Source organism: Antechinus flavipes, chromosome 1, assembly GCF_016432865.1.
Source record: "Antechinus flavipes isolate AdamAnt ecotype Samford, QLD, Australia chromosome 1, AdamAnt_v2, whole genome shotgun sequence".
NCBI classification, from domain to species: Eukaryota; Metazoa; Chordata; class Mammalia; order Dasyuromorphia; family Dasyuridae; genus Antechinus; species Antechinus flavipes.
The window spans coordinates 644,752,352-644,768,788 of NC_067398.1; the positions used below are offsets into that span (position 1 = coordinate 644,752,352).

General features: G+C 39.0%; 1 protein-coding gene and 1 long non-coding RNA gene across 4 annotated transcripts in view; one reads left to right on the forward strand and one right to left on the reverse strand.

Moving 5' to 3' along the window:
• The window catches only part of LOC127544516 (uncharacterized), a 113,294-nt gene that overhangs the window by 10,807 nt on the left and 86,050 nt on the right, over window positions 1–16,437 (forward strand). The window lies entirely within an intron of this gene.
• Window positions 1,132–13,795, reverse strand: LOC127544514 (lymphocyte antigen 6D-like). The gene is made up of 3 exons (XM_051971179.1): window positions 13,723–13,795; window positions 9,343–9,441; window positions 1,132–2,208 (listed from the first exon to the last, which is right to left on the reverse strand). The coding sequence occupies exons 1-3, from the start codon at window positions 13,775–13,777 to the stop codon at window positions 1,976–1,978; spliced, it is 387 nt and encodes a 128-aa protein (XP_051827139.1). The 5' UTR covers window positions 13,778–13,795; the 3' UTR covers window positions 1,132–1,975.

Here is a 16,437-nt window from a genome sequence, read left to right on the forward strand (position 1 = left end):
TAATATTATATTAGTCCCAGTGTTCTGATGACAATGTCACTCTGGTACTTGGATCCATTGATCCTCACCTTAACATTTTTCATCACACTTCCACATTTCAGTTATTGAATTTCCTTATATTTTAATACACAATATCTTTTTTCCCAACTTGTTCCTTTTGAAAAAGGCATATTTTCATAATGAGGATCTGATGCATGCTTAGAATGTCTCAGATGGCATGTCTACATGGAAGAGAGTTGGGAGGCCAAGAAGAGAACCATGAAGATGTGTAAGGGATGTGCCTTAGAGAGGCAGACTTTGGATCCTGAGTAGATATTCTGTAACTGGTTCAGGTTGCTAATTATGTATGGGAAAGGAAGCCTTTTAATTAGCTATATGACATTCAAAGAGATTTATTAGCTTTAACTATTCTTTCTTTATGTTGGTGCTATTAGGGGAACTCAGTAAGCAATGAAGAGTGGATGGAACTTGTAACCTGGTAAGTGCAAAAGATTCAGAGCATTCCATTCTAGAATAAGGTCTTTAGAACTTCATCATTCCAAAATTCATATTTTCAGCTAGCATTGTATCAATGCCTCCAAGTTAGAGAGGGAGTAGTACCATCATCAGCATCCCAGATTTCCAGACACTAGGTTGGTAGCCAACCAAGCCTGATGCTTTTTTTTGTGTGCTCATGGGTTGGAAGTAGGAATTAGGAATCTAAGGTTCAGGTCTTTTTTTTCAGTCTGACTCATTCTGTGACTTGGACTTGGACAAAATTCTTCTCATTTTTGGGCCCCAGATTGTTGATCTAAAAATGGCAATAAATTGAGGGTAGAGGATATTAGATAACTTTTAGGTTCCCTTTAAGATTGAATATTCGATAATAGGAGAAATTCAGGAGTCCAGATCTAAACTGTAGACCACAGATGCTGATATTAGGGTTAGGATGCAAGAACAAGGTAATGGGGGAGGCCTTAAGAGGTTACAAATATGTATCTTACTCTGAATTCAATATTTGGTCATAAACTCAATCCTTCCTAACTGTAGTCCTACATTGAGACCATAGACGATTTTAATCCCCATTACAGTCTAAGGCTAAATCCGGGACTCTCTGCCTTATATTCTTTGATTCAAAAGAGACACAAAAGGCATTTTAATAATTTTTATTATTTTTCCTCTCACAACATCCCTGTGAGGGAAGTAGGTACATCAGGGTGGGCTCTCTGATTGAGGCAATGGAGCACTCTTCACCCTAATCACAGATCCTCAGCTTCTTTCCCTCCTATTTCCATTTAGGGAAAATTAACACCTGAGATAATTCTGCCTTCCCCCCCCCATTATTGCTTATAGGATAGGTTTGAGGAAATCATGTACTCTTCATCTCTGTTCCCCCCCCCATCTTGATGATCCATTTAAAGAGGGTTTAAAAGCTGCTTATTTTAGTGAAGCCTTCTTTAATTGGGTCATTCACCCTGACTGGCATTGAGGGGGTTATATTGAGCTTCCCAAGGATTAAAGAGGGGAAAGGGACTCAATGTTAAGTAGGACAGAGTAGAAAAGAAGGAAGTGATTGTTTAATTAAAACATTAAAATTTCACAGTTCCCCCATGACCTCTTCCCTTCCCCTCCCAATTATGGCTGTACCACCCCTAACAAAAAAAAAAAAAACATAATTTTCCCTATCCTCAGGGGACAGAAAAACTGCAGGAAAAGATCAGCATCCCAGATAAGAAAGGGAAGAGAAAAGGAGAAAGAAAAATAGTAATACTGGGAATTGGCCAGGTTCATACCCAAGGAATGAGACTACAGGGCAGAATTCTCCCTTCTGGATTCCCTGAAGGAACTAAAAGAAGGAAGAAAATCCTATCCTGTGGATCTTTTTTCCTGGGAGGAAATCTGCCCTTTGGTATTGGAAATCCTGTCCTGAGTGAAGAGATCTTGGGAACAGAAAACTTTAGGGACAGTAGAAGGGGTAGGGACAAGAAAAATCTCCTCACCAGCCAGCATGGAGGAGCACCCACAGGAGGCTGGCAGAGATACCCACCCACAGAACCCCTTGACTGATGGCTAGGCTAGTGGAAGCATCTGTGTCCACCTTCCCATTGCATCTATTTGCCTGGCAGCAGGCAACAGAGATGGCGTGTCCATCGTTTGAAATGGTGCTGTTCGGGCATGTTGGGGCGCAGGACTTCATCACCAGAATATGGTTGGGGTTGATTGAGTTGACTGGAATTGGGAGAGAAAAAAGAAAAGAGACAGGTGAGATTGGACAAAACACTCTAGAGTCTGCTGTTTAAAAAACTGATATTTATCATTGTCCCAGCACGCTCCACCAAGATTTTTTTAAAACCTATCTATGGCCCTATACACATTTTCTAAATTGAATTTATTGACTCTAGAGGTTTTCCTGATTAACTCCATCTGACTGATGCTCCTTTATTCTGTTTCTCCAAATCATTATAACAGCAGAGTTTCTTAAGACAGAAGTGTCTTCTATGGTTATTTAGTTCAACTCAGGATTCTTTGCAAAAAGTGGTTATCAGCTACCACTTAGAGACTTACCATAGTAGGGACTCGTGATTTTCTTGGATAACTCATGCCATTTCGGATTAGCTGCGAGAATGGATTTACTGGTAAATGTTTATCAACTGGCTCTCTGGGGGTGGGAGTGAGGGAATGTTCACAGGACATACTTTTAAGTTAAATATGCATCAGAAATTTTTGCCATCCCTTTCTTATATCATATCTAGACAATCAACAAAACAATAAAGCAAGCCTTGATTTGTGGCACTTTCCAATTTCCATAGGGTAAATGTTCACACTGAAAAGACAAGATTTGGCCGGTTTGAGTTGTTCCCAGCCCAACCATGGACAGCTCCTTTATTTAGGAAGTGTTTTCTTACACTAAACCTAAATATTATTCTCTTGCAATAGAAGCTGATACTTGTTAGAAAGGAGTCCAAATTTCTTGGGTAGAATTACAAATATGTGGAATCAAATGAGACTTGAAATAAGGAAGCTATTGGCCAAGCTTAGGATCTATTATGTATAAGGAGATTTCTATTGTTGTAATAGAAATCAAGTTAGAAACAACTTAATTCTGTAAAATCCAACAAATATTTTTAAGTGTTTACTATGTGTTATGTATTCTGGTAGGTGATGGGCACACAAAGATGAAGAAGTGTTTGAGTTGAAGGAATTTGTGTTCTATTATATGGTCATTTTAATTTGAACATACATCTATTTGCACATCAGTGTAGAGTGTGGCAGGGAAGGAAGAAAGGCCAAATCAGTCCAATGTGGTGATATTATAGGAAAGAACATTAAGACACCAAAGAATCTGTGTTTGAATCTCTTACTTGCCTTTACAACCTAAGAGAAGTCACTTTGGCTTCCTGGGTCTAATTTTTCTCACCTTCAATTGAGAAATTTCAACTAGTTGAGTTCCAAGACCCCTCGAAATTCTTAATCCTATAACTAAGGAATTAGGGAAGCTTGGGTACAAATCCTGCCTCAAACACTTTGTGATCCTGGAGTGATATAGTCACTCAATCTCTCTCTTAGTCTTAGTTTCATCATCTATAAAATGGGTATAATAATCTATCTACGTACCTCTGAGGGTTGTTGTATTAAACTTGTAATAAAATATTGCATATTAATATTTGTAAATATTGTAAATAATATATAAATATTAGTAAAAATATAAATAATATTTGTAATAATAATTTATAAATAGATAATATTTGTAAAGTGCTTTGTAAACTTTAAAATGTTAAATTTTGTATAATAATAATAACAGTTATAATCAGTTAAACAGTTATATCACAGGGTCAGTGAGAGGATTAATTGAGGTAATATATGAGAAGTGTTTTGAAAATCTTAAAGTGATTTATAAATTATTATTATCATTATTAGTTTGTTAGGAGATCACTTTGATATTTCAAACCTAGAGAAATAAAAGTTGACATAGCTAGTAAACTTCTGCTGAATTGGAGAAATTGTAGTTATTAAAGAAATCACTGATTGAAAGGGGAAAAGAATATGTCTATATCTGCAAATAGACCAATCACCTTTTCTTTTCTTCTTAGCTATGAGGTGAAGTCAGATGTAAGGGGGCTTGATTCTCCAAGGCAGAGACCTTTCCAATCTTTCTAAAAATCAAGCACATCCCTTTCTCATTAGCCAGAAAGCAAAACTGTAGGAAGATAATCTTTTAGGCTTTGACAACTAGTGCCCTTTTAAAAGTTAGTGAATAGCTGCTTTCAAGATGGAGGAATTCTTAACCTAGGGATTACGAGTTTAATTTTTTTTTTTTGATAACTATATTTCAATGCAATTGAAAAGCGAACTTATTGTGTTTTGTGAATTTAATTTTTTTTAAAAGAGGATCATAAAAGATAAAATGATCAATTCTGATGACACAATCTTTTAAAATGTTTTTGCATAAACAAATTCATTGAAAATAAAGAGTAAAGGGGAACAATTAACTGAGGTGGAAGGAGGAGAGTCTTTACAGCAATCCCTGCATAAATCTACTTTGGTCATAATGTCTAAGCTTTGTATGTATAATATGTTGCTCTTTACTAGTATTTTATTTGATTAAGATCTCATTTCCAATATATATAATAAATAGATTCAAGTAAATTTTAAGAAGGGATCTTAAGTTTTACCAGATTGCCCAAGGGAGCCATGATACACAAAAATTAAAAGGCTCTTCTTGATCCTCTTGCCTCCAAGGACTTTTTTCAAGAATCTAGTCAAAGATAGTACGTTATGAACATTGTATTTCCAACTCTTAAGAGTCCATTTCCAAGGCCATTCGAGTATCCATCTGGAGAGCCAAAACCCAGGATACTACTGAGCGTACTGGGCCAGCAAGCCTGGTGAGTTTTATGAACCACAATCTAAAATTTTGTGGGTGTCTAATTACTCCTACAGTTCTACAGGAGAAAGATCATGGCATCTAGATCTAGAAGACTTAGATTCAAGGCTTTGTTATGATACTATCCTGTGAAATCTTAGGTAGATCAAGTTTCTAACCTTTCACTCTCAGTTATCCACTTTGTAAAATGAGGGAGTTGGATTATATCCCTAATAATATCGACAAGCAAAGTAGTGGTGAGAGCTCTGCTCTTGGAGTTGGAAGTCTTTGGCTGTGTCCTTGATTTGATACTATTTGTAAGATCATGGGCAAGTCATTTAACTGTTTTTTGTCTGACATTTTCTTATTAACTGAGTGATTTGGGGAAAGTCCTTTCCCCACTCACAAGCTGTAGTTTTCTTCTCTATTGATAGCCCCTAATATTTCTTGCAGCACTGACATTTTACATTTTTTGTGATTACAAATCAACTTTCAAAGAAGTTTCCCTTGGGATTTCTCTTTCAGTTTCCTCCCTTTCTCTTCTACCCTGAGAATCAAAAATGATTCTTCTGAGGTATAAATGAGATACTATGTCCATACTGAATACCATCATTCTAGAGGGATGGTGTCCATGTTCTTCCCAACCCATTCTGTTGAGCAGAGATGGCATCTTAGCTAAACTATGCAGCTCTGAGCCTCCTTAGCTCCAAGAATAGGGTTTTTTTGATAAACCTTTGTTGAATGAATGAATGAAAACATTCCATAAGATCCTTCACTCTTTCTAGATTATGAGTTTCTAAAGATTAACTCAGACTATCAATGGAGCCATTCAGAAAAAAAAAAACCCATAGTGAAGTGAAGGTAATTTTCTTGTTATTAAAATAACTGGTCACAAGGTCACAAGCTTGGAGTGAAAAGGGATTTTAAAAGCTACACTTCAAAAATAAGTGACTTTTTAAAAGGAGCCAATAAAAAGAGCTGGGAAGATTCACATCCAGGGTTCTTTCCAATACATTTTGTGACCTTTCATGTAGTTCTCTATCCCTCTATCAATCTATAATTTTTGGAATTTGGGGGAGCCCCAGAGTGTATTCCCTCACTCATTTCCAGCTTGGGGTTATCAGAGCAACAGCTGGGTTATTCTGCTACATTAAGTCTTGTTCCCCAGGAATTCAAGTTAATGACAGCCTTCTAGGTCCAGGACCTGGCATCTATCATTTGTGGATTTTGAAGCTTCTTTTGGCCTGTCATTAAGCAGGCATGGGAGGGTGTGTGGTGTGTGTGTGTGTGTGTGTGTGTGTGTGTGTGTGTGTCTGCGTATGTGTGTTATGTATTATCTGCCCATCATTTCTGGGTTCATATGGTACCTGCTGGGCTAGTCCTGAGGCAGGAGTTATTCCCAGCTCTCATGAGTAATAAAAGACACAGAGATGGTGAATCACCCACTTCAGGGGACCCAGCACCTGGAGGCCTAAATTGGCAATTTAGTTGAGGTCATCAATCTTTACTGATGTCCACTTCCTAACACTGTTGACTTAAAAGCTCAGAGTATAACAGATTTCAGGAACCTCGGGACATTGCAACAGATGAAACCCTGAATTTATAAAACAAGCTAACATTAGGAAATGGAAAGTTTAGGAGTAGTGGCCCTTTTTCCATTTAAAACAACAAACATTTATTAAATAAGCACCCAAGTTCCAGTCTCTCTGCTTTTTTCCCCTAGAGATACAAAAAACAAAAAGAGAGCACTTTCCTGCCTTCAAGAGGCTTACAATCTAGAAGTAGAGAGAGAAGATGCAGAGAAGTGGTAAGTACAAAGGAGGGATCTAGGAAAAAGTACTATGAGATATTCCAGGAGAGAAAGATCATTTCTACCCAAAGAGAAAGTGGGAGAAGGGATTTTAGGAGTTAGTCCCTGAGCTAATTTCAACAGATACTCTTTCTCCCCAGGATCACTGGAATTCAGGATTCTATAATATTAGAGCTCCAGTAGATTTATATGGCTTAGAATGTCGGGGCTGAAATAGATCGTAGAGATCATCCAGTTTAATCTCTTCTTTTCACACATAGGGAAATTGAGGTGCAGAGAAGGAAGTAAGAATCCTATTCTTCTGACTTTCAGAGCTATTTCCACTACACCAAGCTATTTTACTTACTCTAGGATGTATATGATTGTAAATTGCTTAATGTGAGATCTCTCTGGGAGCCTGGCATTTCAGTTGGGGAATGAGTCTCAAACCAATGGAATTAATCTCTAATGGTAGAATTGCAAGCTCTATGACAGTAAAGGGAGGGAAAAAATTTGAAATAGGGTGAAATATTTCTAGAGGGTCTTAATCTCTCCTCCATTTAAAAACATCCTTTCCAGATGAAGTTCAATGGATAAAATTCCACGGGAATCTAATTGCTTATGATTTCCCCTGCAGACATTTTGGATAAATGTCCCTTGCCTCAAGCAAATTATCTGTTGTCCAATCATTTCAGTCATGTCTGATTCTGTGACCCCATTTGGGGTTTTCTTGGCAGAGATACAGAAGGAATTTGCCATTTTCTTCTCCAGCTCATTTTACAGATGAGGAAATTGAGGCAAATAGAATTAAGTTACTTGCCCAGAGTCACACACCTCATAAGTGTCTGAAAGTGCATTTGAACTCAGGTCTTTCTGATTCTGAGCCAATTGCTCTATCCACTGGTCCCCCTCCCTAGGGCAGCTGCTCCCTCAGGCAAATAGACTTTTAATTATTTTATCCCCCCCTCCATATAACTTGCTTGTACATATTTCTTTGCTTAATATCCGCCCTACTAGATTATGAGCTCATTAAGAGCTCTTTTGCCTCATTTTGTATCTTCAGGGCTTAGATCAGTGTCTGGTAGACATTTAATATGTTTATTGAAGGACTGACTGTCTGACCTACTTACTAGAGTTATGAGGAAAACTCTTCATGAACCCTTGGGGATTATACAATGAGGGCTAACATCAATAAAAATGTCATTCATGTCCCATTTTAATCTACAGACTTTGCTTAATCTCTATCCTTACCCCTCATCCTGGGTCTCATCGCAATATAGGACAACACCTCTTTTAGGAAAAGAGGGAAAGAATTTGGCCAGAGACAGCCACATGGAAATTACTGAGTCCTATGAGAAAACCCTCCTCCGGGGAGTCTTCAGTGATGGTTACCTTATTTGTACCTGATTTCCTTCCATACTCTGTGATCTCTAGCAGGGTATATTTAATTTTTACTAGGTTAGTTAGTGATGCAATCAAGGAGAATAACAACAACAACAATAACAATAATAACAACTAATATTATTTATGTAATGCTTTGAAGTTAGCAAGGAGTTTTACATACCTTATCTTATTTGAGTTTTGTCATCCCTGTATGTGAATTTCTCCACAGCTATTATTATCCCCTTTTACAAATGAGGAAACTGAGGCTCAAAGAGTAGTGACTTAGCTGTGATCACATAGAGTCAGAGGCAGAATTTGACCTAAGCCTTCCTTATTCCAAATGCTGCGTTCTCTGCGCATCTTTCCAAATATCAAATATGTTGCTTGACTTTGAAGAGCCAGAAGGCAGTGTGGTAGAATGGAAACGTTTTGGAGGTCAGGAAGATACAGGTGTGTCTGCAAAGCTTGACACTTAACTTGCTGTGAAGCCGTGGGCACCTCACCTAGCCTCAGTTACCACCAATTAAATGGGGATAATAATGATTGCCCTGGTTCCTTTCCAAGTTCAAACGAGGCAAGGGATATAATGGCAAAGCTTGAAGGGCTATGGCAATGTTGGCCATTACTGTAGAATCCCAGGACTTCTTTTTATTTGTCCCATCTGTCCTTTGGGTCTGGGACCAACAGAGGGGACCAATCTCTGCTTGACCAGAGAATCCCCAAGAACAGGACCTCAGTGGAATTATAAAATCTTTTCTTGACTTTTGGCATTCCTAATATTATATAGGACTCTACCCCCATTAACCCCTCATTCAGCAGACATTAACTCTCCTTAGCCAAGCATAAAGCACAGCCAGGAAGTGTAGGACTTTTTGTTCTTTTCTTGAGATTTCTCCATTGCAAGGTCACAGAAGTTATGTACCTGTGCAATGGGTACAACGCAGAGTCTGAGTGCAAATCCAGCCTCAGACTCTCACTAGCCTTGTGATCCTGGGGAAATCACTGAACCTTACACTCCAGCTCCAGTTTTCTCATCTGGGAAGTCTTCCTGCGAGGGTTGTTGGGAGGATAAAATGGGGTAAGATTTTAGAAGCTCTATATAAACCTTAAGGACTCCTCCAAATGCTGTTATGATTATGAGTGGGTTGGGTTGCCCACCAGGAAGGCAAATTTCTGCAATTTCTTGGGTGGGAGGAGGATTCGCGCCCCGTATGGCAGCCTCATGGCGGGCTAGCCAGGTGCGACTTCCTAGCCCACGTCCCTCCTGGGGGAAGGGGAAGGCAGGGGGATGGGGTCCAGGGAAAGGGCGGGCTGTGGGAATACTCACTTGCCCGGGTAATAAGACAGAACTTGTCTGTTGGGGAGCATTCGACGGGAGCCCGGCAGCTTTCAGGCCCGCAGCACACGTGGCATTCTAGGGAGTGAGCTGGGAGAGGAAAGGAATGATAAGGAAGGTCAAAGAGGGGATGGAGATCTGCAATGGGAGCGGTCAGGCTTTCCTGGCAGGATTACAGGGGGAGCGTCTGGTACAGGGGGGACTGTCACCGTGGAGGGGGGGGGGCCATGCAGGATAAACTGGCCTGACCTGCTGTCCTGTGTCTGTGAGGACTCAGAAAAGAAATAAAAACAGAGCGAGAGGTAGAAGTCCAAGATCATAGAGGCTTAGAATCTTAGAGCTGAAGAAACGTAAGATCACAATAAACTTGTGTGTGGAAACACAAGGAAGTTATCACAATATACATATATACATACAAACACACACGTGTACACAGTCCAACACAAAACACAATAAAACATACATGTACACGTGCATGCAACATACACGGCACATACAGCTGCCCCCATGACATGCAATGCATAAATACATGCAAATACATAAGTATACACATACACAAACATATATGTAGTCACATATACACAAACATGTATGCAGGTACACATATATAAATACACAGAGAAACATATATGTAGGCACATATATACACACATATACATATATACACAAACATATACATATTGTTGAAATCTGCCTCCTGGAGACTTTTTCTCTGTCTCCTTTGGGGGTCATACAGAGCAAGATTGCTGTCCTCATGACATCCCCTCAAATATCTGCAAACCCTAATCATGTCCCCTCTTTCTATTCATTTTTGCTTTCCTAACATAAAGTTCTGAGATAGGAGGGACTTTTAGAGTGTTAGTCGAACAACTCCATTTTACAGATAAGGAAACTGAGGCTGTGAGTGATGGAGGGACTTACCTGAAGCCACAGAATGAATCTGAGTCTCAAGTCCTTTTTTCTAATTAAAGAATTAATGGTCTTTTCATTTCATTGCACTGAAAACTGAAGCCCACAAAAAGGGAAATTTGTGCAAGGGGAAGGACTAGAAATAAAAATAATAGAATTTTTCTTGTGCAGCATGATAAATGTGGAAATAAGTTTAGAAGAATTGCACATGTTTAATCTATATTGGATTAATGGTTATCTGCGGGGTAGGGGAAAGGAAGGGAGAAAAATTTGGAACACAAGGTTTGGCAAGGGTAAATGCTGAAAACTATCTTTGCAGTGTTTTGAAAATATAAAGTTATTAAAAATAAAATAACTGTCAAAAATAATATTAATTCACATGTCCAGTGCTTTGAAGTTTGTAAAGTTTTTTCTTACTGCAATCCTGTAAAGTTGGGAATGGAATCATCACGAGACATTTGACAAATGGGGGAACTGACACTCACAGTGATAGTGATTTGTCCAGCATCACAGAACTAATCGGTGGCAAAACAAGGATTTTAATTCAGGCCTTTCACCTCCACATTCAGGCCTCTTTTCATCCCATTGCTATTGGTAACACCAGGGAGATTATAAGAATGACATATCTCCTATCATTTTGGGGAGGGTGTGGGTAGGTAGTATTCCAGAAAGTATTCTAATTCTAATTGCTCTTCATTCATTCAAAAATATTTATTGAGCATGGGACATATGCCAGACTTTGAGCTTGGCACATTAAGGTGGACAGAGAGGAATAAGAAAATCCCCTATATCCTTGAAGCTTACATTCTCAAATGAAGTCTGGTATAGACACAGGTCACTTCAGTACCAGGTAGGACATGAAAGGGCCATAGGAGAGGAACAGAAATTGAGGGGCAGATATTCTCAGGAGAGGGATGAGAGAATTTGTGCATGAGTAAATCAAGGAAGATTTCGTGAAGAGAAATAGCATTTTAGATGAATAGTCACTGAGATGAGTGGAATGACATTTAGTCCAGGGGTCCTCAAACTTTTTAAATAGGGGACCAGTTCACTGTCCCTCAGACTGTTGGAGGGCCGGACTATAGTAAAAACAAAAACTTTGTTTTGTGGGCCTTTAAATAAAGAAACTTCATAGCCCTGGGTGAGGGGGATAATCGTCCTCAGCTGCTGCATTTTGGCCCTCGGGCCATAGTTTGAGGACCCTTGCAAGTTAAGTCAGTTTGTTTAAGGGTTTATAAAATAAGCCCAAATCAATGGCAAAGGGACTGTCAAAATCCCAAGCAACCTGAGACCTCTCAGCATCTCAGTTGTCTCTCTGCAGTCTCTCTCATCTTAACTGGAAGTTCCCATCCAGGCTTTCCCCAGGATAATGCTTTCCTAATCCAGAATTAATATCTTGCTCCAAACAATAATAACAATAAAAGCAACTAACCCACTTATTTCATTAGGGAAATACACCTTAGCTAGCTGTTAGGAGGTGAGTCCCCATCAAAGTCTGAATGACTGATACAGTCTGATTATGACTCATAACAGTGTGCTACTATTGTAAATGGAACTGTCTCAGATTGGGACCCATCCTACAATAGCTTTCAGCCCAATCCAGAATTAATATCTTGCTTCAAATAATAATAATAATAATAAAAGCAACTAACCATTCATTTCATTAGGGAAATATTCCTTAGCTAGCTATTAGGAGGTGAGTCCCCATCAAAGTGTGAATGACTGATACAGTCTGATTATGATTCATAACAGTGTGCTACTATTGTAAATGGAACTGTCTCAGATTGGGACCTATCCTACAGAGCTTTCAACCAATCCAGAATTAATATCCTGCTCCAAATAATGATGATAATAATAATAATAATAAAAGCAACTAACCATTCATTTCATTAGGGTAATATACCTTAGCTAGCTATTAGGAGGTGAGTCCCCATCAAAGTCTGAATGACTGATACAGTCTGATCATGACTCATACGTGTGCTACCATTGTAGATGGAACTGTCTCAGATTGGGAACCATCCCACAGAGCTGGTTCAAAAGGGATTCACCTGGGACAAGTGACCATCCCACTTGGGTCCTCATCCTAACTTCAACAATGGGGAGGATAATTATCTAGGCACTAGCTTTTACAAGGGCTACTGTAAGGTCGAATGAGCTTGTCTATGTCCAAGCCAAAGTGCTTTGCTGCAGAATAAATGCAATCCAGCACTCGTTTATTAACTGCCTGCTGTATACAGTACGATGGTCATTTATGAGGAACCCTAATTAAGTGCTATTTGAGGTGCCCAGTAATAATAGATCCTATTTCTATAGCACTTTAAGGTTTATAAAGTACTTTGCTGGCAATAATCACATGAGGTAGCCAGTTTGAGTGCTATGAATTCCATTTTATAGGTGGGGCAATGAAAGTTCAGAGAATGGGACTGACCTGTCCAGATAATAAGTTTCAGAGTCAAATGATGAACTCAGGTCCTGCAAACTCAAGGATGTGACCATGATTTTGCATAATACTTCTTCCAGAGAGGTTTGCTTTTTAAAAAGGTAGCTGATTAACTCAAAGAAAAGAATCTCTGAAAGTGCAATTTCAGGGGACTTGTCTTTAGGTAGAGATGGCTTTTTATAGAACTCTTCAATTGTTGTTTAATTAGTCATATCCAATTCCTCATGATCCCATTGGAGTTTTCTTGGCAAACGCACTGGAGTAGTTTGCCATTTCCTTCTCCAGCTTATTTTACAGATGAGGAAACTGAGGCAAATAGAATTAAGTGACTTTCCCAAGGTCACACAACTAGTGTCTGAATTTGGATTTACACTCAGGTCCTCTTGACAGCAGGCCCAATGCTCTATCCACTGTCTTGGAACCCATCAAATTATATCATAAAACAATCCTGGATAGAAATCATGCAATTGTCAAGAGCTTTGCAAATGAATATAGGAGACCTGTTCTGTCTGTACTGTCATCTACTACCTGCATGTTCCTGGGCATCATGTCCCCTGTCTGGTTTATCCAGCTCAAAATCCTGTGATCCTATAACCTGAGTTCAAATTCTGTTTTTGTTACTTCCTATCTTGAGGTTACTTTTCCATCTTTGAGATTCACTTTTTCTGTCCGTAAAATGAAAATAAAAAATACTCAAACTCCTTACATCAAAAAACTGTTATGGAGAAATGCTATAGAAATATGAACTACTATTACCTTTTAAAAGGGGCACAAAATATGATTTTTTTAAGAACCAGAAAGACACAGATTTAATTTCAGTTAAGTACCACATAAAGAGGAATGACTCCAAATGAATAGAAACCCACTCTGCCTCTAACTCCCAGACACAGAAAGACTTTCAGTGCACGTTACAGAAATATAATACGGATTCCCCAAATATCCTACCCCTAAATCCATCCCCTCCTTCCCACGACCTTCACCACCACCAGAGAAAGCCTGGGCAGGTAGGGAGTCAGTCTTACCAAAATTCACACACAATGCAGCCAACAGAAGCAAGGCAGCAAGACACAGCTTCATCGTGGGGGGACTTCTCACCAGGACTGGAGACTGGAGGAGCCCGCCTGGTAGGTGCCTTTATATGGCCTTGGCCCAGCAGGGAGGGCTTCCGGGCTTCCTGAGCCCTGCTAATTGAGCTAGCCAATTAGCCCGGGAAAAAAACAGCAGCCTGAGTCACTAGCTGGAGCCTGCCCGTCCCTCACTCAGGGGCCCTTTCTTTTCCTCCTCTGTGAAATGGGCTCACTCCTAGATCTCTTAGGGGTCCTGAAGATCCTAGGACTTAAAACTGGATTAGAGATCATCTAATCTGAGTTTCCTCTTTTGACAGATGTGGAAATCAAGGCCCACAAGGGCTGCCTAAGATCAAAAAGGAAACAAGTGGCAGAACTGGAATTCAGTACCCTCTCTGTCTCCCTCCCCTCATTTCCAAATCCTGAGGACTTTTAGGATCATGACTCTAGAGGCTATTTCTGGACCAACGTCTTTATTTTACAGAAGAAAGCGGGGCTCTGAGAATCTAAGCAATTTACTGGAAATTCCATAGGCAGTAAGCTTCACAGGCAGAATTTTAATTCAGTTTCCTGTATCTCAAGGCCAGAGATCTTTTCACGGAATCTCTTCCTAATTGTATATTCTTCCTTGACTAAAGATAACTTTCTGCCCTTTGCCCCTTCTCTTTCTCCCCTCCTGGACTTTTAGATTGCCCGCCATTTACCCTGGATGTATCCTGAATATACAAAACTTTGTTGATTGTCTCTCCCATTAGAATAGGAGCTCCTTCCTATGTGTGTAAAAGTGTTTGTGGCGGCCCTTTTCATAATGGCAAGAAACTGGAAACTGAGTGTATGCTCATCAGCTGGAGAATGGCTGAATAAATTGTGGTATATGAATATTATGGAATATTATTGTTCAGTAAGAAATGATCAATAGGATGAATACAGAGAGGCTTGGAGAGACTTATATGAACTGACGCTGAGTGAAATGAGCAGGACCAGGAGATCATTATACATGGCAACAACAAAACTATATGACGATCAGTTCTGATAGATGTGGCTCTCTTCAACAATGAGATGATTCAGGCCATTTCAAATGGTCTTTTGATAGAAAGAGCCATTTGCACCCAGGGAGAGAACTGTAGGGATCACAACATAGTATTTTCACTTTTTTGTTGTTGTTTGCTTGCATTTTGTTTTCTTTCCCAATTTTTTTCCTTTCTGACCTGATTTTTCTTGTGCAGCATGATATTTGTAAAAATGTGTATACAATGTTTAATATTTATTGAATTACTTGCCATCTAGGGGAAAAGATGGGCATAAAGGAGGGAAAAAATTTGGAACACAAGGTTTTGCAAAGATGAATGCTGAAAATTATCCATATGTTTTGAAAATAAAAAGCTTTAATAAAAATAAATGCTCAATGCTTAAAAATTAAATAGAATTAAAAAGAAGCATAATGATAAAAAAAAAAAAGAACAGGAGCTCCTTGATATCTGACTCTGTTTTTGCCTTTACTTGTACCTCTGGTACTTAATCAGTGCCTGGCACATAATAATCACTTAATAAATACTTGTTAACTCTTGTTGTCTGGGGATTTTCATTACTGATTTGAAAATGAAAAAAAAACCATCAAATTGGACAGGTAAAGTAGCAAGAACCTTGAAAATAGCTTAAAATACTACTTGAAAATTTGCTGCCTCTTTTCATCTGGGAAAGAACAAGCAGTGGAAATGAAATGGGCTTGGAAGTACTCTCTTCTGTAGATCAGGAACATTTTTAGGTGGCACAGAATGCCAGAGATAAGGACCACAGGAAATACCCACCTAACAGCTTCTAATTCTTTTCATTTAAAAAATGTCAACAGGAGGATAATTGTCATTTAACAGCCAGACATTTATTGACCTTCCACTGTATGCTTTACATAAGTGATCTCATTTGAGTTACTCAACAATCTGGTGAGTTAAGTATTACAGATGTAATTAACTCCATTTTACAAAAGAGGAAACTGAGGTTCCAAAAAGGTGACTTGCCCAGATTCACATAGCCTGAGAGTACCAAAGACCTGATTTAAATGCAAATCTTTCTGACTCCAACTTCAGTGTATGGCCACTTTGCACATTACCAAGACTCACTGACCCATAATTATCTCTCCACAAGGTCTTTGCTCAATATACTTCTAATTTCAGAGCTGTTCTTCAATGACAGTTTACCTTTTGGTATCAGGAGTAAAGTCCCTGTCACTGAATATGCTCAGAATTTTGATGCAAAAGATAGGTTTGTGGGATGATGGGATCTTAGACAGTTAGAAGAGATCTCAAGAACATTTATCCAAATTTCTAATTTTACATATGAAGAACTGGGGCCTAGAGAAATTAAGTAACTTATTGAAGATCACACTTGGTGGTAAGTAGCTGTCAATTTTTGGACCCAGATCCTCTGACTCCTAATCCAGATCTCCTTTCAGCAGAGCATTGTATTTATATACAAGGATGGAACATTAGTTGTATGAACTTGGGGCTTCTTCTTTTCTCATCTTTAAAATGAGGCAGTCAATATAGAAGTCCTCTGTTGGGTAATTCCCAAGAGTTGGGTAACTCTTGGGAAAGGCAGAGGGGATTTGTGGGTTAGATTGAAAGTAAAGAGATTTATTAATATCTGTTCTCACTGACAGATTCCTGGAATACA

What these genes read in the sequence shown, in the direction of transcription:
- LOC127544514 (XM_051971179.1), bottom strand. Translation starts at nt 13,777, where the DNA reads ATGAAGCTGTGTCTTGCTGCCTTGCTTCTGTTGGCTGCATTGTGTGTG. An exon ending in TGCATTGTGTGTGAATTTTG is followed by an intron (nt 9,442 to 13,722) that starts GTAAGACTGACT and finishes TTCCTCTCCCAG; the next exon opens with CTCACTCCCTAGAATGCCAC. An exon ending in CTGTCTTATTACCCGGGCAA is followed by an intron (nt 2,209 to 9,342) that starts GTGAGTATTCCC and finishes TCCCAATTCCAG; the next exon opens with TCAACTCAATCAACCCCAAC.